Source organism: Copidosoma floridanum, unplaced genomic scaffold, assembly GCF_036245765.1.
Source record: "Copidosoma floridanum isolate Cflo_tuat_1 unplaced genomic scaffold, Cflo_Japanese_pri ptg000004l, whole genome shotgun sequence".
Classification (NCBI taxonomy): Eukaryota; Metazoa; Arthropoda; class Insecta; order Hymenoptera; family Encyrtidae; genus Copidosoma; species Copidosoma floridanum.
In genome coordinates, this window is record NW_028321881.1 from 15212975 (window position 1) to 15235740 (window position 22766).

The following is a 22766-nucleotide window of genomic DNA, read 5'->3' on the forward strand; positions in this document are numbered from 1 at the left end:
AACAACCTGTAAATAAATTTTTAGGAAGTTTTGTGTCAGTTTCCTTGTGCTTTCGGTGTTTTTCCTCTTACATCGAACGTTTATTATTTCTTGGGAGTTAAAAAATGTTAGAATTATACTCATATCCTAAAAAATTAATTAATAATTATAAAATAATGAAACGGCCTTGTTAACGAAAAGTATCCACTTACCAAATTATTTAAAAGAATTAGTATTGAAAACATATTTATTTCAACTTATAGGAAAAAAAGTGTTTGCAACACTATTTAGAAATTTAAGTCAAACATAAATATAAGAAATGAAAGCAAAATGATGAATCGCTTGAAAAAAAAAATCTGCTGACGGTTGAGATCAATCCTAAAATAGTAAAACAATTCGAGCAGTGGCATAAACCTTAATCATCTTAGCTATCAAATCGATGGTCGAGTGGATCGTCAAGTTGCACACATTAATTGATGACCTCTGGAGTTTGTCTGACAGTTCATAATAATTATGATAAGAAAAAATGATAAATTAGTAGTTATAGCTGAACTGCCATCTTTTAAAAGAAAGCTGAATATTTTTTCAAAATAGTACTGGAGTTCAAAATAAGTATTAATGTACGGAAAAAATGAAAAGAAAAAAGGTTTTGAAATCAAAAGTCTGTTCATATAATTACGAGCATTTAGTTCCGTGGTTTAAGTAAATAAGATTGACAGATAACATTGAAGCAAGAGTGAAAGCAAAGTCAGTTAAATATGTACAGCATTACTCAGTTGCAGTCAAAAGAGAAGAACTCGTATCGTCACTTGTTTTGGCTGTGCGCTCAGCTGTATAACTGTAGTCAACATTTCCACTCCTCTCCTTGTAGGCGCTCATTCAGTACACCCCTTCCACTTGTCTCCAAAGTGTGCGCCTACACTGAAAGAAGTGCACAGCTCATAGCAGCATGCCACGCCATCTATCTTAAGGTGATATCACGTCACAGCCACGCAAACTGCTCAGCAGACTCTAGGAGAATGACATGCACTTCTACAGCTAATGGGAAAAAACCAGCTTTGCGAAGAGTGACGATCATAGCTATCCATTCTATATGATATAGTCGTGCTTCCGCGCTTGCTGATCGTATTATTGTATCTGTGTTGAGTTTTATTGTAACGCGCTTCTACTTTTTTTTTCTTAAATTACTTAATTAAAAGTATTGAATAAATATTAAATTACTTTAAACTTACTATCCACAGTCGGTTTCATATTGGTTTTTTTTTATTTTATTTTTTTACTTTTTTTTATTTTATAAAGGTGAGGAATATGTTTATCGCTAATATAAGTTTAGAGTAAACACAAGTAAATGCTAATTTTGTGAATTTATTGTTTGGAGTTAAAATGGAAAAGGTATGAATCAACAGATCTTGAAACTGAGGTGCGAATCGTACTACAATTTGAGATACTAAAGAAGTGACATTCAGCAGATAATTAATGTATTTAGTTATTTTATAAAAGATATTTACAATTATTACATTTAAAAAAAATAGAAAGGTAACCTAAAAAACAAGTTTTAAGCAACGTTTTACAATGTGAGCACTGTATATAGTTCCATACGACGTTTTTTCTATTGTATAAAAGATTCATATGTGATACATCAGCAAAATAAATAAAATAAATAAATAAAAAAAATTCGATTTGATCAACTTTGGATAATAAGTTTAAAGTAATTTAATATTTAGTCAATACTTTCAATTAAGTAGTATGAGAAAAAGGAAGTAGACGCACGTTACAATAAAACCTTACCACAGATACAATAATACGATCAGCAAGCGCGGAAGCACGACCATATCATATAGAATGGATAGCAATGATCGTCACTCTTCGCAAAGCTGCTTTTTTCCCATTAGCTTAAAGAGTGCATGTCATACCCCTAGAGTCTGCTAAGCAGTTTGCGTGGCTGTGACGTGATATCACCTTAAGATAGATGGCGTGGCATGCCGCTATGAGCTGTGCACTTCTTTCAGTGTAATGATCATTTCCACGCCAATTCACTCCTCTTCTCGTAGGCGCATGCTGTTCAATACGAGTCTCGCACTCTTGAACAATGTGCACTCGGTTTGACAGCTGGCCGCAATGGTTCGCTCAGATCAGTGCCAAAAAGTTCTCTCGTATCGTAGCATTAGCGTCAGAGGTATCTCCACTTGTTTCGGGCGATAGCTAAATTACATAACAATTAAGTATAACTTGATAAATTATTTTTTGTATTTTTTTTCTTTTTTAATCACGCAAGAAAGATAAATGTCATAAGCTGATCTACTACTCTTGCTGAAAAATACACATTCAAGAGTTCATTTGGAAACAAGTGCTTACAAGAATCTTTCCAATCATTTGTGCGAGATATATTAGTGGATGAAAGATAAGGTACTTTGCGTTTACGTTTTTTGTCATTGTTTTTGTTTATTAAATTCATGCTTGTTCCGGATTCTAATGATTTACAAGTGACTTATTTTAATTCAAAGATAGAAAGTTAAGTTTTATCAATGCATATGTAAGATAATTATTTTTTATAAAAAACAATATTATTAACTTAAATAATATTTTAAAAATGAATTCATTAAGAAATTTATATTTATAAACTTATTGTTACAGCTTCTGATTTTTAAGAGTTGATTGATACATTTAAGTATCACTAAAAAAAATTATTCAATAACATCGACAAATCAAGATTCTCGTTAGTTTTTCACAGTGTCAACTTTTCAGGTGATGTAATTGTTTCGATAATGTAATTTTTTAGTATAATTAAAAAATTTTGCTGTTCAAATAATTCTTATAAATATGAATTCACCTAACAGATTTTTATTGAGAGGCAAGCTAGCAATATCTCCAACTATCAGTATGAAAGAAAAATATCATTTTCTAAATGAATGGCTGGACAAAACACGTTATCCAGAATTCTTTTGGGTAGAAAAAAGCAAAGTTGATACTCAAGCAGGCTTCAATATGCGTGCGTATAGATTTTAACTTGGAACGATGTGAGTATCAGCTTTAAGAACACATACAAAGGGAAAAACACATCAAGGTAATGTCATCGCTAAAAAAGCTAGTGAACCACTTACCTTGGATTAATCAAATGGAACTCGTACAGCTGTCAATGAAAACAAGGATACATCTCAAAATAACTGAATCAAGTGTCAAAAGAGAATTTTTTTTATGAAAGAACAAACGCTTAAGGTATAAATAGTTTGGAAACTCAGGAGGACCTACGCAAAGTCATTATTACAGTATTTTTCTGCCATATCAGAAAGCCTTGCAGATATGTTTCCTGATAGCCAAATAAAAAAAAGTTTAAAAATGGGAAAAGACAAGCTTAGCTACGTTATGACTTACGGCCTGGGATTCCTCTTTCATAAAGAACTTGCGGATATAGTTAAGAAATGTAAAGTTTATTCGGTTTCTTTTGAAGAAAGTTTAAACGAAGTAGTGCAAAAAAAGCAGACGTATATAATTGTTTGTTTTTGGAAAGAGGATCAAGTAAATATACGCTTTTTAACTTCTTCGTTAGTGAGACATGCAACAGCAAAAGACTTGTCAGTAGCTTTCACTGTTGGAATGAAGCAAAATGAGATTTACATGAGACTTTAATTTACGTGGCCATGGAAGGTCCAAATGTAAATTTAAAATTTATTAGTGACCTAAAAGTATATTTGAAAGACCCTCTTACGAACCCACAATTTTAGATACAGGTACTTGCTCCTTACTCATAGTTAACGTAGCACACAAAACATTTTATGACAGAATAAAACGGTGGCTGCATAGCTTTTTATCAGCGATGTATTATTTATTTAAAAATTTTCTGCTTGAGAAACTGATTATGCTCATTTTAAAAATTCAACATTGTTTCCATTAAAGTTATGTTCAGTTCACTGGTTAGAGAGTTCTAGCGCCATAGAGAGAGCTAAAACTATGATTCCTTATTCAGAAGTATTCATGACAGCTGTCAAACAAAAACTGTTTTTATCTGATAATAATAAAATTAATTTTGAATTTATACAAGATAAACTATTAGAACCAAAACTAAGTTTACATGATACTCTTTGGAGTTGGAAATTTTTTTAAGGTTGTATCAGAGTGGCGCACGCTAACTACCTTTCATGTTTAATGATTGGCATGATATGATGAAGTCTTTGGTATCTTGAATCATCGTTTCAAGAGTCTTAGATCAAGCTACCACTACTGAAATAATGAAAGCAATGTAATAACAGCGAAAGCTTTTAATATTGGATTTGCAGCTGGAGTTGCATTGAAAAAAGTAAACGATATTAAAGAAATCGGTATCCTCAGGCTCAAACAGGACTGTCGTTTCTTTATAATTTATATTTGAAAAAAGTTAATGCTCCTAAGTCCTCTCAAAGTCAAACGTGTTGAGGGAGTTAGCTATTTAAATCCAAGAATTATGTTGAAAGAAAAAACTTTTAAAACAAGATTGAGGAATTCTTTAGAAAAATTAGTCGAGAAAAATTGAATGAATGCACTTGATGCTGATTTAGTAAAAAAAGAGTTTTGTACGTTAGTATTTAAAGACAATGGTCAAATGAAGCTAAAAAATTTTGATAGAAAATGTCATCGATTAGACATGTTTTTATTAGTAATATTTTTTTTTTTAAATCATCCGATAAACTTCAAAATTTTTGTAAAAAAATTTTTATTTTGTTTCACGGGAATTGAAGCATTGAACGAAATTTTTCTGTCAAAAATTAGTTTTTGTTCAAAAATCTAACGGAAAACAGTTTACTAGCATAAAGATGTATACATAATGCTATTAAAAGTGCCGAAGGCTTCAAGAATATTAATATTAATATAACTGATAAAATGATATTAGATTACAAAAGCTCATCATTTAACCGAAAAGATGCCGAGAAGACAAAGAAAACAAGAAAAATTTTGGACACAAGCTAAAGAAAAACATGAAACAATTAAATCAAAGAAGTTAGAAGTTGCAAAAATTACAAAAGAAGAAACAAAAAAATCTTGAATTAAAAAGAGGAAAACTGAAAGAAATATCAAAATCAACCTCAAAATGAAGTTTATTCAAAATATGATTATTTTTTAATCGAACTGTATTTCAATGTATAAAACATTTAATATTTCAATGTATAATATATTTTATGATTATTCTGTAAAAATAAAACTATTACAGTACAAAAAATTTTATTCAGAATTTTATCCTTAAAAAATTATATTTATGTCTTCAAATATCCTTCTAATAGCCTTAAATCTTTTTTTTTTAGCTTGATAGACACCCTCTACAAAGTTCTGTCTGTTACAGTAGGGTGTATTAACAGAACTAGCGATTTTTAAGACCAGAATTATCTGTTATAGCTCAGACGGTACTCTTTTTCAACAGTTTGAAACTTTTCTACTCCAAATGTCATTTTTCTTTAATTTTTTAACGATGGTTAGGAACAAAACCATTAAGCAATATTTAGTTTCAGATCATTTCAGGACTCATTGTACAAGAAAAATTTTTTTACGAAAAAAGGAATGAAAGTATGAGAAACGGTGTAAAATTTTTTTTGGGGAAACGTATAAAAATTTATTCTAATAACTAATAATCGCAAAAAAAAGTTATTGGATAAAAGGAATCAGAATATTGGTCATGGGAAAATAGAAATCGGAAAACTTGTTAGCCGAAATTTTGTGTGCTGGGAAGAATTGTTTGTCGAAAAAATGGAATCAGATAAAAGGTTTGAAATCCTTATTGATATTTAATCACATGAAAAATAAAACAAACTTTATTAGAGATACTAAAAAAATGTTTTGAAGCGCCAAAAAAATTGAAAAACTCGTATCAGATTACTTTTACATCCATATAAGTAGATGTTCGCTGAATACAGTTAAATTTAGTAATAACAGTGATTTGAATGTATTTTAACGCTTTGAGAACGTTTATAACTCTTCAAAAAAATTTTTGCACAATTCAAAGCTTCTTTTTTCAAAATCAAAATTGTCACTCCACATTTTAGGATGTAACAAAAGATTGGCAAATGTCCTTACAATTTCCTCTGAGGAAAGTTGAATAGCTTATTTTTTAAGTTCTATAATTTTCAATACTGTCTGATTAAGATCATTGGTGTATCCTATTTTTGTTTTACTGTACTGACAAAAGCTATTGTTTAATAAAACTAAAGTAAAAAAAAGGTAACAAGAAAAATAAAGTCATCTTGATAATAACGTCAAATAGGATAACTTACGTTTTTAGATTTAAGTGTTGCTGGTGTCTGATTGTCACAAGAAGTGCATTCCATTTTAGTCATCCCATTATTGTTTGCAATACATTCACAAATCTGACACTTAATTGGTATAGCTGTTGAAGCTAATCTTTGGGAAAAAACACTCAAAAAATTTTTTACCGAGCTAGGTTTTTCGTATGAATATAATTTACTGCCATCAAACAATGTGCCATTTGTTTCAAGTGCAAGTGGTGCACAGTAACCCAAAGCCATTTTAGATAATTTATTCTGTATACGTAGATCCTCATCGCCAGTAAAGTTATGTAAATCCTTTTTAGTATAAGATTGATTAGCATCAAAACCATAGATCATCGTGTTTACCTGATCTTTTTTAAACTTAAACTGATTTGTTAAAATATGTAACTTGATGTTTCTTTCGTGCAGTGCATGATAAAGTACTGAATAGTCTAGCTGAAATATAAGATTTTTTTTAATTTTCAACAATTAAAAGCTATGACTCGATGCTTATTATAAAAATAAATAATATAACACAAAATAAAAGTATAACGGTGTATTCATATTTAAATGGATTCTAAACGACAATGAGCTGATGTACTTTTGTCAAAATAAAAGCTTGTAAGAACGTATGTTATAAAGTTGTCATTGTTGTAAATCGTATGAGAGGTTGTAGATAAGGAACGTCAAATCGAGAAATCCAACATGGGATGTTATATACATTTGTGTAGGACAGACAGTTGGAAATAGATATATCAATGAGCACAGATTAAAAAGTTATAGACAAATTTCAAAGATTAATAGTTTAAAAGAATATTGAATTGCAGTGTCGATAAAGATTAAATTATTACTTGACGGTTCTTTTGAGGCTAATAACAGACTCATAAAAATAGCTTCATTTGAGTTCGTTTAATGTATTACTTAATTTAACTCACAACAGTATTCATCAACACATTAAACGAAAATAGTAATACAATACAAAATTATGAGTGGTCCTTAAAAAAAAAGAATAATATATCAAAACTCAAAAAATAAATCGATTATCTCTTATGTTTGATTCACATAAAAACAAATCTTAACAGTCTAGCATAAATAAACTTTGTGTTGCATGTAGGACTTCGTCATAAAAATTCAGCTTGTACATGGCAATAAAATAAAAATGAACTTTTCACAAAAAAGGGTAAGTAAGCTTGTTAAAAATAAATGAGCCTGGGAATATAAATACTTAATAGCATCTTTTATAATACACTGAAATTTATTAATACTAATACTTTATGTATTACATGAGGTATCTTTCCTCAGCAACGGTTATCTATACACTGAGTGGTCGTGGCGGCGCAACGGTAGAGTGGCAGTTCCGTCGATCTCTGAGGTTAAGCTGCATTCGGCGCGGTTAGTACTTGGATGGGTGACCGCTTGGTCACCATTCGAGTCTCGCCGTTTCGCCTGTGCTCTTGATTCTCGAAGGTCGATTAACTGTTTCTCTGACGCTTCGTCTACGTGATCATAGGTGTCACTGAGTTGGTCCGAATGTTTATGTATGTATATGTATATAAACATCTGGTCATAACTCAGGTGCACCGGTGGCTAATTAACACTATGCTTGTGTAAAAAAATGCCATGTCTGAGCCTACGGGCGATGATAAATGAAAAAAAAAAAAAAAATCTATACACTGAATATACGTATCGTCATTAAACATGCATCAATCACAGAACTCGAGTGCTTCTACGCATGCTCAATGCCTTAGCATCCCAGCGTCGTGCGCGTAATTTCAAATTCACTTATATTCTAACAAAGCTGGAAAGGCAAGTTTTAGTATTTTCGTATAGCTGAGCTAAAGATGCTCATTCGTTTGGTAACTTAGAAAGTAAAAAACTTATACTCCTGGCGTTTAATAGAAGAACTTTGAAAAGTCCATACCCGCAAAAAGGTTCGCACTGTGTAAGACAGTGCAGTCAACACCTTCATATCTCTTGCGCATTTGCCTCGTAAGATGGCGTTGTACTGCATGGTATTGTGGGGACCCGACCCTGCTGCGCAACTTACTTCCCGGAAGATGTAAGCAGCAAGTTTGTGTTTAGGCAGCCATTATTGTTGCCTATCGAGAGCCAGCTTTCCTGGGGCGCACGATAACACTTTGTCGATGATTCTCCCGAAATACATCTTCTCGGCCTCTCGACGTCAAAATCACCGAGCCATCCGAGCCCTTCCGGATGCTTCCAGTACAGTGATCTTGACCGTGCAGCATTCTTGCGTGTTTACGCCGGCCAACGGCATTGCCCAGCAACAGCCCATCATCGATGCAGCTCATCATACCAGTTCCAGCTTGCAGTGGCCCTCAGCTCATCATCTTGCCGCAGCTCCTGCAAGTACTCATGCGTGACCTTGCGAAGTGCGATTTCGCCGAACATTTGCAATTATAATCAAGGTGATTCAATAGTGTTTGCATGCTTTTTTTTTTTTTGCGTACCGGCTTGATAACTTGTATATTCATATATACTTTTCTTCTCGCGTTGTTTTTAATTACAGCCTTTGCGCGGGCCCACGTGAACTTGCGTATTATATGTCGTCTCTCGACGCGCGCACGCGTGCACAACTCGCAGCGTTTTCTTGGAATCACCTCGTGTTTCGCTTAAAGCCGTGCTTGCTGTTGTTTATTTGTATCTCGTTCAACACGATTTTAACATGAGGCTCTGCGTATTTTCAGACTTTTAACGTTATTATTATTTTTTTTAATTGAAATACTCCATTTTTTTTTTTTTTTCAAAAACCCTTGCAGTCCTACACTCTCGTCGTGCATTTTGCGTTAAAATTTTTTTGTTTTGTTTGTTTACTTGGCTTGTTATATTGAAATTTTAAATCATGTCCGCCGAAGAACTACAAGCGTCGCTCAAGCAAGCAATGGACAAAATCACAGAGCTCGAACTACAGGTGCAGGGTAGATCTAACAATTTAAACGCAAGGGGTGACGACAGCGAAAATCCAACACCTCAGGTAGTGGCTGCTGCGAGAGCACCCAAAATAGCGAACTTTATGCGTTCTCACCCTCAGGCGTGGTTTGCTCAAGCTGAAATTACGCTCACAAATTGCGGTATCACGGTCTCCGCGACCAAAGCGGATTACATTGCCGAAAAATTAGATGCGGATTCTATGATGTCCATTATTGATTTATTAAATTTGCATCCCAGGCCTCCAGATCTTTACGAGCAAATTAAAAAACGCATAATTTCTACTTTTGGGGGCTCGTCGGAACAGCGTCTCCGTCAGCTTTTGCGCAACCAGGTTTCGCTAGAAGGCAAACCGTCCATGATTTTGAGCAGAATGCGTGCCTTGGAGACAGGATGTGGGGAGGAGGTCCTCAGGATCGTGTTTCTGGAGCAACTTTCTCCCGGTTGTCGCGCAGCCCTTTTGATCCATAATATCACATCCCTGAGAGCTTTAGCAGAGGCAGCAGACAGGTACTGTGACTCCCTCGCCTCCGAATACACAAATATCTCCGCTGTCAAAACTCATGCCCAAGCCACGACCCAACCCATCAGCCCGGTAGCAAACCCTTCGATTTCGTCCATGGATGATCGATCCTTTCAGCTTTTTGAAAAATTATCAAACAATGTTGATACCTTAAAAAAAGTGTCGATCTCCTTATGGGTAAAAATTGGATCGGCCCCTCCCGCGGCCGCTCTAAGTCGCGTAATCGTAACGACCACTCTCGCCGCAATGATGACAAAGCTACTAAGTCTGAGTCCAACCCCGGCCCCAATTCTGATGGTCTTTGCTACATCCATCGTAAGTATGGCGCTAGGGCTTTTCGCTGTAAGGGCAACTGCTCTTGGCCTAAGGCACAGGAAAACTAGGTTCTCCTCCTCGCGTGGACGCTGCGAGCGAGGTTTCTTCTGGAGCAAGACGCTTCCATATCCGCGACATCTCGTCTGGTTTTCTTTTTCTTGTTGACACAGGAGCAGAAATCTCCTTGCTACCCAAGACCGATCCTTCAGCTAGACCCACTGACTTTAAAGTCGCAGAATCGGATCCCCACAATTGCGAGCACACACATTTTGTAGCTTCCTTGAGAAGCCCTTTCTTACCAATGAATATTAAACCTTTTCTTGTTAATGTTAACAAGCATTTAATTACTTCACCTTCCTCCTCAACTCCTGGACACGGCAGCCATGGGACTGCCACCTCAAGCCGATTTATAGGCCACGTACACATCATATCCCATAGTATTTTTATATGTAGGCACGTCTACCTTCTGTGTATACTATTTAGTCTGTAGAGTTGCACTCACACGCTCTTTTGACCTGCATGCACAGCATTTTCAGAGAAGTAGTTGTCCTTGCGTTGAGCATATATACGTACAATAAATACGGTGACTTTTAAATCAGTCTATGATAATAAAGTAACTCAGTACTGTCACTAATAATTGTTTTATTAAATACAAATAAAAAATAAAAAACATTATTGATAATAAATATGCAATCAATAAAAAAATCACAATACGTGTCTACTTAAAACATATGAACCATTATTTTTCGAAAAAATAAGGGATGGAGTAAAAGTAATTAAAGAATCGTAATGTATGTATTCGCAATTTTTTTTTTCGACATACACAGAATCTGCTGAAAAGTGCTAATTAAATCCAATTTGTTTTATTCGAATGTACCTAACAATAATTTTCTTGTCTACCACAAATACTTATTTATTATTTATTATTTTGTTGTATTGTATACCATCATATTTGACAATTTTTGCAACTATACACGTATCGTGATTTTCTTACTGATTGCATATTTATTATCAATAAAATTTTTTACTTCTCATTTATATTTAATGAAACAATTATCAGTAACTTTAGTGAGTTATTTTATTACCATATACTGATTTGAACGTCATCGTATTTATTAAACGTATATATGCTCAATGCAAGGATGACTACTTCTCTTTACACTCGAAAATGCCGTGCATGCAGGTCAAAAGAGCGTGTGAGTGCAGCTCCACAGACTATGTAGTATACACGGAAGGTAGACGTTGTAAAAACGCCTACATGTAAAAATACTGTGCAGTACACGCCATCTTACGAGGCAAATGCGCACGAGGTATTAAGGTGTCGACTGCACTGTCCTACACAGTATGAATTTTTTTGTGTGTATAAACTCATACGATGTATGGCACTAACTCATTACTTGATTTTCTGTAATTACTTTTTTTTCTTCGAGATCCTAAATTTTTTCTGCTCTCGCTCCAGCTCTTCTTTAACACATATTGATTATTTTCCTTTTACCTTCTTGAGGTCGACAAAATAATTCTTATGCGTTTAAGCGGTCGTGATCTCAAAAAAAAGTGTGTGTACTATGGGAATTGCATGCAAACATAAGTTTTTGTCATTAGAGGTATAAACCGATCAGCCAAATAAACGTTGTGACTCAAAAAAATGGAAACTATGGTCAAGAAAGTTTATCAATACATTGAAATAAGTGGCCGTTTTCGATTTAAGTTGGAGGAGATAGGCTGTCTTATTGGTAAAAATACAATTTGAATTTATATTTCTTTCGATCACTTCAAACAACGCTTTAGAGACAAAATATACATATTTTGGGGATCAGGCAGAACACCTGTAATATTCTATAAATTATTTGTCGAGAAGGATGTTTTTAGTAGATGGTATTTGGAGAATGGAAACATCACTAAATTGGAAAAGAAATTTATATCGAGTACTCTGGCTGGAATTCTTAAAAATGATTTTCCACTGACTGCAAATTGATAAGCCGTGGTCAGAAGTATGGTCAAATACGGAAATTGAAACTTTGCTTAACAGATTGTTTGGTATCTTATTGATGCACAGCCAATGCGCAACACCTAGTGTACTAGCTTGATTCTTCGTGGCTATGCCTTTAGCGTTTTCAATCATGGAGGGTTTGGGGTATTGTAAAGTAAGAACAATAACCAGCAAGCAGCCGATCTAAATAAAACGAGAGGAGCTCGTAATTCATTTGACAGTATCAAGCTGTGAGAGTGGCTTGATGCTCACCAGCCCTTTACCGAATGTGTTGATTTAAAATCCTTAAGCACTGGACTTATTGCAGATGAAACTGTAAGCTGTCATCTAACGATTGAAAGGAGAGAGCAAGGTATGAAGAAGATGATTGGCAAAATAATATCGCACTATGCTCTATCTTAGATGTTAAACTTTAAACCTTTGTCTATCATTAAACACAAACACAAACATACAAAATATAACTAAACCATACATTACATTACAAAAATTTACGGTTTGTTAAATTTTCTTGCATTATTTTTTTCCGTTGGGGCACTTTTAAATATGGACTAATTTTCCCTTGGAATGAAAAGTATATTTAAAGTATAAGTAAAATCCGTGAACGAAAAGGAGTTGTAAAATCAATTACTAGATTTGTTGTTGACGAGCGTGTTGAGAGACCAGAAACAATATAAAATGTACATTTACAAGATGCTAATTATCAATTAGGTAACCAAGGTGGTAAATATTATTCACGAAATGATGAAGTAATAAGCAGAAGTCTCATTTGTACCTCATAAGGACATCCACTCTGGCCAAGTGAGTAAGACACTCGACTACGAGTCCTCCGGACCAGGTTCAAATTCCCTAACTGGAGCAAAGAGATGCTTTTTTTTTACTACTTATATTAGCTTTTTTAACAGCTTTAAGGCAAAAAAAATTTAAAATTACATGGGTTACAATTTATACTTTTTTATTTTTTAGTTGATGTAAATCTTGCTTAATATCGTGTAGGATATCATGTAGACTATCGTGCAAGAAGTTTTACACCACATCCTATAAGATTTCATGTAGGATATCATGTAAGATGTCGTGTAGGATATCTTGCACGATATTGTGCAGAAATTTTGCTACGGAGTTATTGTTGAATCTAGTATAGTTGCCATGGGTCAACAGAAATTTCTGACCAACATACTAAACAAGTACAGTTTTGTTGCTCATTTATCGAACTTTTCAAACGAACATAATATAGAGACGAGAGTTGTTATTGAGGACGCCAACGTACTTATTGTAAAAATAATACGAGAGTTAGCGATACTGAAGGAAAAACCTATGACAGTCGCCAGAAACAATATAGATTAACTTTTACTTCTAATCGCTTTAATTCCATGAAATTCCAATGCCTACTTTCACAAAGTTTTTCCGAGATCGAAGAGTGGTTCATTTTATGCCTCAGATGATAATGCTCATTTTTAACCTTACGTGTTGTTTGCACATGCATTCAGTGGCTCAGACACTACAAGTACGATTTTTAACAAGGGGAAAAAAATATTTAATTATTTCGAAAAACATTAAACTTTAATTGAAAGTAGTTTAATTTTCTGTAAAATGTTCGAAGACTACTTCGAGGAACAAATGACAACAGAGGTTAAATTATGTGAGAATGAAGTCAGGGAAAAATTTATTAAAGTATTGACTGAGACGGCCAAGAAATGTACGTATCACTTATATAAGTCTCATTATGAATTTGGTTGTAATGTTAACGAATTACAAACTGTTAAGCAAAACGACAGCTGCGGCAAAAAAACAACTTACCTTAGTACTGCTTTCGCCAACGAGAGTTGCCCTTAGAGACTACACCAAACGTGTTTGCTTACAAGTACAGTCATAGATATGAAAGTCAATGGAACCTGCTCACTGGGGGTGGAAAAATACTGGAACCATTTTATTTCCTGTAATGACAACGCAAACACCAGGTCAAGAGGATCTCTTGCGTCAGGTATCGTCAATGGAAAGCTTCTTTGATTCTTATATGCTAATACAAATATATAAAAAATTGAACACAATATTTTCATTACAGATTTCTTGCTCATGTTGTAGAAATTGTTACACAAAACTTTGTACGTGCAAAAAAGCTGGGTTGCTGTGTACACGAATATGTAAAAATTGCAATAGAGATAAGTGCGAAAAAATTGCGAAAAGAAAGCAACCATCACTGTTACTTTTAATAAAGAGGTTGGTGAAGTCATCGACTTAGAAAATGAAATGATCGAAGATAATCTAAGGCGCAACACTTGTTTTACAGGAAAAACTTATATTTCAGATGCTGTAGATAAAAGCGTTTATGATTTTCATCGCGAATAAAAATTTTCTCGCATGCACAATTACATACTTTTTAAAAATATACTCTATAACTTTCTGCTTATTGCACTTGATTGTAAGAACGCAAAGTAGCTCATTACTGATAAAAATTTGTGGAATCGGTTAGTTTTGTTCAATGAAAAAAAAACCTTACTCGAGAGTATGCCCAATCGATTGGAAATCTTGTAAAACGTAAAAAAAATTTATCCCGTAATAGTCCACTAGTATAGTACATTACGATACTAGTGCACGAGGAAGGCGATTGACGCACACGTGTCAGTTCGCTCACGAGCGCTAGTGAAAGTGCGAAGACACGCGTGTGTCAATTACGTAACCTCTCGCACGTGTGGTGTATACAACTTTTCAACACATCGTGCGCGGGGAACGAGATTATGAGCCATATAATATGGCTCTGCGAAGATCTCGACGTACATGCGCACTCGCACGAGTGAGCAGCACGAGTTGTTAGTCACGTGGGTAAATCGAAGTCTATAGAGCCACAACAGATGGCTCACAATCGAGGTCCCCGTGCGTGGCCTGTTGACATTAATAACATTTTTGAACTTAAAAATAAGAATTATTATGGACAGCCTGGCTTACAAACTGAAATCAAATCCAGCGTCAGTATCATTCACTCTTGTAAGATGATCCCAAGAAACCATTCATTAATGTTTGTCTCAAAAATATTTTGATACTTATTTAAAAGGTTTGAATTTCCAAACAAGTGCAAATGGTTTTTGCTTATATATATGTACATATATATGTATAGTAAGAGTAGACAGAACGTGGCCGTTAGCGCGTATGCACGCTCTTGTCGGGTCTTTCAGTACAATGAGAGAGTATTTTGTAATCCAATTTAACCTAAGTTATTGTGGTTAAATAAACCTCTTAACATGTTATTAGTTATAAGCTTTGTTGATCCACTACCTTGAAGTAAATATATTTAACAAATGTTTGTTAAATATTAATTGTATATAACTTTCATACTTATTTCACATAAACAATACTAAAACCTTTTAAACAAAAATTTACAGATAGTTTATTTTTAAAGCTCCTAAGAAAATACACAACGAATAAGTTACGCATCATGTTTAACAGCTGATAATACTTTTAAAATATAAAAAAAAAAACTCGAACACATGTTTCTGTCACTTGGATTATAAATTTATTGAACTCCTTTATCCTTTTTTTTGGATTTTTTCATTGTTATTGGTTAAAAAACATGTATACTTTTTAAGATACATTATTTCTTCACATTTTTTAAGGAATTAAGAAAAAGTGGTGAGTTGCTTACGTAGGCACAATGAAGTGAAAAAAATAAATTTATGATTGTTTATTTCCTAATCTCTTAGTAAATAATATTCATACGTAGTACCTGTCATCAACATATTAACAAGTTAATGCACACATTTCATTATTCATAAGTAAATCATAATAATTCACCAAAATATCTTTGATATAATTGAATGAAAAAAATGAAGTTTTAAGAATCGGGTCCTGGTATGACTTTTGGAAAACCAGTGATTAGCATTTGTGATTAAAAAAAATCTGAAATGGTAGAACGTTTAATTTCTGTGGCACTCATAATATCAAAATAAGAAATATTGTAATGTATGACGTAATATTATTTGAGAAAGAAATTTAAACTTAAGAAGTATGTCATTGTTATAAAAAAAGAACAACGTTTTTAGAAAAACGAAGTAAGACATATTCCATAAAATATTATGTAAATAAAACACGGTCAAAAACGATTTGACGGGAAGAAAATTCAGTTATTTTATTATCCAAATAATGGCAGAATGTGTTTAAGTTTCTTCCACTTAAAAAATATTTATAATTAGTTGTAAAACATGACTCATAACTCATAAATTTTGTATTATCCTAGGAACTATGAAAAATTAAATCAATTATAAGTTTTTAGTCTTTGCTTATGTATTTGGAATTGTTTAAGAAATGTATTCAAGTTACAAATAATTCATACATATATCTGCCTATATTATATAGTTGTATTGACGAAAGTGAGTCTCAGCCCTCCCACTCCCACTCAGCTGCCCCTCGATTTACGTAGTTATTTGCTTGTTTTAACCTCATTTTTAATCAAATTATATTTGAGTTAGCTCCCCCCACTCCCCCTTAGCTGTCCCTCCACCTCTCCTCCAATAAAATACTTATTTATCTAATGTTTTACCATCATAAATGTTCAAAAATATACGTAATTTAGTACATAAGTAGTACCTCGTTTTTAGGGTTTTTTTAAGTCACTGATCATAGGTCTCTCTCTGCCTATTATCTTCCCCTTACTCACTATGTGTCTCTGAAGTACCATTATTTGTTTGACTTGATTGAACTTTTACATTTTAAATCTCTTTCTGGTCCATGTCTACTTCACCCAAATATAAAATTCTTGATCACTTGAGGACTTTATTAAGTAAAAGACAGAATTCAGAAGGAGGTATAATTAAATAGACAAACACAATTAAGCTTATAAAACAATAATTCATTCTGTAAGCTTAATGTTTTGACATTTTATGTGTCATTTAAACCCATCTGTTCTTTTAAAACCCTTTCCACATTTTTCACATATTTGTTTTTCATGGTTTTTATGAATTAACATACGTCTGTTTTAATGTGACGATCTTCAAAGTTACATATTTTTGCATTACTGAAAAATTTCTAGCTAAACAATATTTTTAATTTCTGATTTTTTTTCGGATGCAATTTGAATAAAAATTCTTTTTGGATTATTACATCTTAAAAAAGCAACGGATAATTGTCCGTAACAGAATAAAGGTTTTTTAATATATAATCCTAAAGAAACAAAACTCTGTTTTTCTGATTTTTTTAATAAATATAGAACATGCAAATACAAAGGGAAACTGTTTAGTATAGCAGACAAAAGGTAATGATAATAAGGTGCCAGTATTTAATGTTATTCTAGGAATATAAACTTCGCTTTTTTTTCTCCCATACTTATTTCTGCTTCTATATTATACTTAAATAATTTTGTTATTTTTAAAAATCTTGTGCCTCTACAAAGACCGTCTGATATACTTAAAGTTCTTATTAACACTACTATAGCATTTATTTTTAATTTTAATTCGTGTAATGGAAGATCCTTTTTAATATTATTTTAAAATACTATTAGAAAATTACTATTTATGTTAATTTAATCATGTTAAGTTAATCATATGTTTTATCAACTCCTTTGTGAGTCACGTATTCTGCTGTTGTGAACTAATTTTTAGCCTGCATTGATAAATACACGAGTAATGTCATTAATTTCTCAATTACTCTCACTGAAATCCATAATTAAATTTTTTTTCTTATAATCCATTAAATTACAAGTAAAATAAAACCAGTTTTAAGGGTATGCCACAAAAAAATTTTTTAGAACGAAGTTCTTTATGTCGCGTTACTCGGGGGGCTGGAATTTTAAAACCGACAGATTCTTTTTTTTTTGAATCAGAAATCTTTTCCTCTCAAGTTTTTCCCCTCACCCCGTCCCCCCTCACCAAGTGTTCTCTACACACTTCCCCTCTCCTCACTATATATGTATATCTGTCAACCGTGCCGTGTTACTCTTCTACACACCTTTACCCACCATTCCCCCTCACACTTCCAAGCAATTAATTTTTCAACAAATTTTAATTTTATTTCCCCACAGTAATTTTTCTTTGACTTTGAATTTTTTTCTTTCACAATTCTAATAAAAAAAAAAAAAAAAAAAAAAAAAAAAAAAACATTTTCCATTATAGAGATTTGAACCCTCGACCTTCTGCATGTAAGTCCTGTACCTAACCCACTCTGCTACGAGCGCTGCCGACTTTAGAAGTCGGTTTCTTGTACTTATCGTGTGATTCGTAACTATAACATTCCATTTTTATATGTATTCACTGATAATACATTCAATTATGAATTTGTTTTATAAATTGTGTATTTGTTTTCTAAATAATACATCTAAAAAAAAAAAAAAAAAAAAAAAAAAAAAAAAAAAAAAAAAAAAAAAAAATTTAATTAGCATAAATATGGTTATGTAGATTAAATTTAATAAGGCGCGTTATTACGCATTAAATATTTGTATTTTCATTAAACCTGAGGTTTTTTTGGCATTACAGTAATGCTAATAATTACTGTTATAAATGAAAAAAGGTAATGAAATTAAATATGAAAAAAAAGAAACGAAATATGAAAAAATGAAACATGAAAAAAAATAATAATAAAATTAAATTAAATTTGAACAAATAAAATTATATATTGAAAAATAATGAAATAAAATATAAAAAAAGAAATAAAACAAAGGAAATACAAAAGAATGAATATAAATAGAAAAATGTAAAAAAAAAAAATAAAGGAAATACAAAAGAATGAAAAAAAAGTAATGAAATTAAATATGGAAAAAAAAGAATGATGTATGAAAAAAAAGGGAATGAAAAAAAAAAGATTAAATATGAAAATAAGAAAGAAATTAAAAATAAAGGAAATACAAAAAAACGAAAAAAATGTAATAAAATGAAATATGAAAAATAATAAAACAAGAAATGAAAAAAAAAATAAATAAAACAAGAAATAAAGAAAAAAAAAAAAAAACAAAAAATAAAATAAAAAAACAAGAACAAACCTGGGGGTATAAATGGGTCATGGGACCCACGGTAAGAACGAAGTTCTTTGAACATGACGAGTATAAAAACACAATTTCTCAGGTAACAAGGGGGTCGCCAGACCCATTGAAAGAACGAAGCTCTATAAACGTTAATACTGCATTCATGTAGTTCACTAAACAAAAACTTGACAAACGAAAAAAAAAAAAAAATAAAAAAAATAGTTCAGTACTCACGATGGTTGAACTTCGTGAGAACGTCGTGCATAAATACAGTACTCACGAAGTTCAACCATCGTGAGTACTGAACTGTTTTTTTTATTTTTTTTTTTATTCGTTTTTCAAGTTTTTGTTTAGTGAACTACATGAATGCAGTATTAACGTTTATAGAGCTTCGTTCTTTCAATGGGTCTGGCGACCCCCTAGTTACCTGAGAAATTGTGTTTTTATACTCGTCATGTTCAAAGAACTTCGTTCTTACCGTGGGTCCCATGACCCATTTATACCCCCTGGTTTGTTGTTGTTTTTTTTTTTTATTTTTTTATTTTTTTTTTTCTTCTTTATTTCTTGTTTTTTTAATTGGGGGACCAAAACGAGATATTTTTTGTGGATTTTCTTCTACATGCATTAAAAAACAACGTATTGAAAGAAAATAAGTTAGAGAACTATGAGGATATATTATTATAAAAAAGAAGAGCATCAACAGATAATGCCACAGTAAAAAAATATTTTTATGATATATTGGTTATGTGATAAATAAAAATACAAATTAAAAGGGTTAAAAAACTACTAATGTCGTTAACATATATATGTATATGTGTGTACTGCAAATAATATACCATTAAACGAACAATATAGAATAATTTTAAAAAAACCTGATTTAGCTTATACACAAACTGTATACCATACGTTTACTTGCTTAACTTATTCATCCTGATAATCGAATAGCTGAAAACAGTTTATCTTGCTTCTTGACGCTTCAGTACTTAATTAAGATTTAATTGAAAAAAAAGGCAAGAGCCTTTAATTAAATAAGTATAGGTATTACATATTAAAAAGAGTTTAACCAAATAACGCAGCACACCTCCCATTTTTATATACATAATAAACCCATAACCGAAGCACCTTTGTAATCTGGGGCGCTCCTAAGAGATATTCTTATTTTATAATAGTACTTTATTTAAGTAACCCACTGTGCTTTATGGCAACTTCTCAAGAACAAATAAGTATTAGTAGCATGGCACTTTCATAAATGTAATCCATTATGCTTTATTTTTTTGTAGAAGTTGTTGAAACATAAAATGTCACGTCGTTTCATTCAATTGTCTCACAATTTATAATATATTTAAATTATGTTTACTACTTATGCTCAAGGCTAGATTACCACCTACGCACACAACTCACATGCATAGGTTGGCAAGTTTTGAGGGGTGGCAATTAATAAATATTAATAAAATAGGCAAGTAATGATTTTTACCCAAAAAACTCAATTTTTTAAGATTTCCTGTCGGTCTCACCTAAACTAATGTCCATCTTAAAGACATCTTCGGGGAAATTTTTATCCAAAGATATCTTTTAGATGGAAATTAGAAGCTTACGCGACATCTACAAGAAATCTTGAAAAATTGTATTTGCTGGGTAAGCAAGCTTGCCACTTTTTATAAACTGACGCTTTAAAAAAAAGCTGTTTATTCGGCAATTAGGAACTAAAGTCCACGCAATTTTTTAAGTTACTTTTGAGAGCGCTGCGAGGGCTCTTGGTGAGTTATAGGAAATGAAGTAATAGACAAAAATGCAAGTGATCTTAAATTACTAATTAGGTGAGAGTAAGGTGAGAGTCGATGCTTACACACACATGAACAAGCGCGAAGAGTATGTGTGTAGGGGTATATGTACGTATGGCATAGAAGTGTGAGCGGGTCACGAGTACGAGCATGAAAGGGCGAGCGAGCAGCAGTGCTCTCTACTGCGGCAGAAAATGAACTTTGACCATTAGCTGACCATCACTGAAATGGACACCAAGCATTATTTCTAACTGGTTTACGATGGCGCGAGATTTAAAAATATGATGAATGAGTCGTTTTTGCAAATTAACACAAAATCCTGTATGGTACTGAGCAAATATTTTCTATCATTAATAAAAAAACATCTCAAAGTAATAATTAATACTGAGGTGATGAAGCGTTGTTAGATAGGTCGTGCGTATATTTTTAAAAATTTAAATTTTCTATTATGTCTGGTATTAAAAAAATTTTTCTGGAAACAACAATAATAAGTCAAGTTTAGAAATAACATACTTTTTAATTACATTAATATAGAAGCCGATAATTACATGTTACGTTTATGATTTACCAAAAGCATTATACTATAACTATATATCTGCAAACTGATGATTTTACGTTTAGAGGTTGGCAGCATCAGCTGTCTAAGTAGCAGACCAACTGAGGTCTCTTGATGCTTCTCTTAATTTACATTATGTTTCGATCTTTTTCTCCATACCTGATAAAATTAAACTAATTCAAGCGTTATATAATAATTGATCATTGAATGATATGAAAAATCGAACCAAATAGATAGTCGTGGAAGACTGAATGCTTACCTTAACCTGCACAATCAGATAAGTAGTTTTAAATATTTATTAACATCTTACAACCATTAGAATTTGACATAGATATATATTAGGCATTATTGTTTTTGTTTATTTAGTTGGTTTCACAGCTAAAAACAAATTTTACTTCGAATCATTAGGTTTGTTTACTTTGTGTCAAGCAATGCTTTCAGATGTCTAGATAACATCAAAATTGGTGAGAAGCTTCTTATCTCTAAGACGTAAATAATGTTGGCAAAAAATTCAAGGGTTTATCAAACAAGAGTCTACCCGAAGAGTGTATTTCACCAGGTACGAATCTTTCTAATCATGGACTACCTCAAATGTGACTGTGTACCTTGTGTAGGCTGAAATGTCCTGGTGATTTGAATGATTTTCATTAAAATTGGCTTACAATATTTGTATCTCTATAAAATTATGTATCTTCCTTTTTCTTTGCTATGTGTTGTTTACAACATACAAATTGACTATCTTTCCTCTTACAGCTTTAAGGAGATACAATGTGTGTTTCTCAACAACTTCCAAATAATGAGTTGCAACGTCCACGTTATGGAAGCAGCCTATGGATCTCTTCAAATAACTTATTGCACGATGAGTTTTATTCACAGAAAATTACATAGAATGCATGCATGCAACATCATTTGAAGTCAACTGTGAGTGCGATATAGGCATTAAGTAATCAAGGATGAATCAAGTTACCCAAAGACTACTTGTGTGATTTTTGAAAGATCCATGTCACAAATATGTGAGTAGGTTTTATTTTGCGTAAGATCTGAAATTTTTATTGTAAATTTTAGTATACTTCTAAGATTGTATCACAGCTTTGGCTGGACATACGAGTTCAGCCATTCGGATCACAACTATTTTTCATTCAGTACGAACAAATAAACAAATTAATGTCATTTTTTTATCTTTCTAGTGGTACTTGTTTATTAAATAGATTTCATCCTCACATTTAACAGTATTAACAGTACGTTTGACATATAGGGAGTAACACTTTGGTATTATAAGTTCCAATGCAAGTGGAATTCATCGTAAAGGAAAATAGCACCTTACGTGGGATAAGCATATGAAGCCAGTATTACTCATGACACTAAGGATAGTTTTAATAATAATTCTGTATATTTACTTACAATTTTGAAAAAATTAACATGATACTTTCATACATTCACTGGTGGTTGGACTTTTGTTTCGCATGCAACGTTTTAGCTATTCTGATAATTATCAGAGCATTC

At 32.4% G+C, this 22766-nt stretch overlaps 1 protein-coding gene across 1 annotated transcript in view; it reads right to left on the reverse strand.

The window, feature by feature from the left end:
* The window catches only part of Apoltp (Apolipoprotein lipid transfer particle), a 2496658-nt gene that overhangs the window by 181439 nt on the left and 2292453 nt on the right, over nucleotides 1-22766 (reverse strand). Inside the window, exon 35 of the mRNA XM_089596186.1 lies at nucleotides 6216-6665. Coding sequence (XP_089452312.1) covers nucleotides 6216-6665 — 450 coding nt within the window. The remainder of the gene's footprint in view (nucleotides 1-6215; nucleotides 6666-22766) is intronic.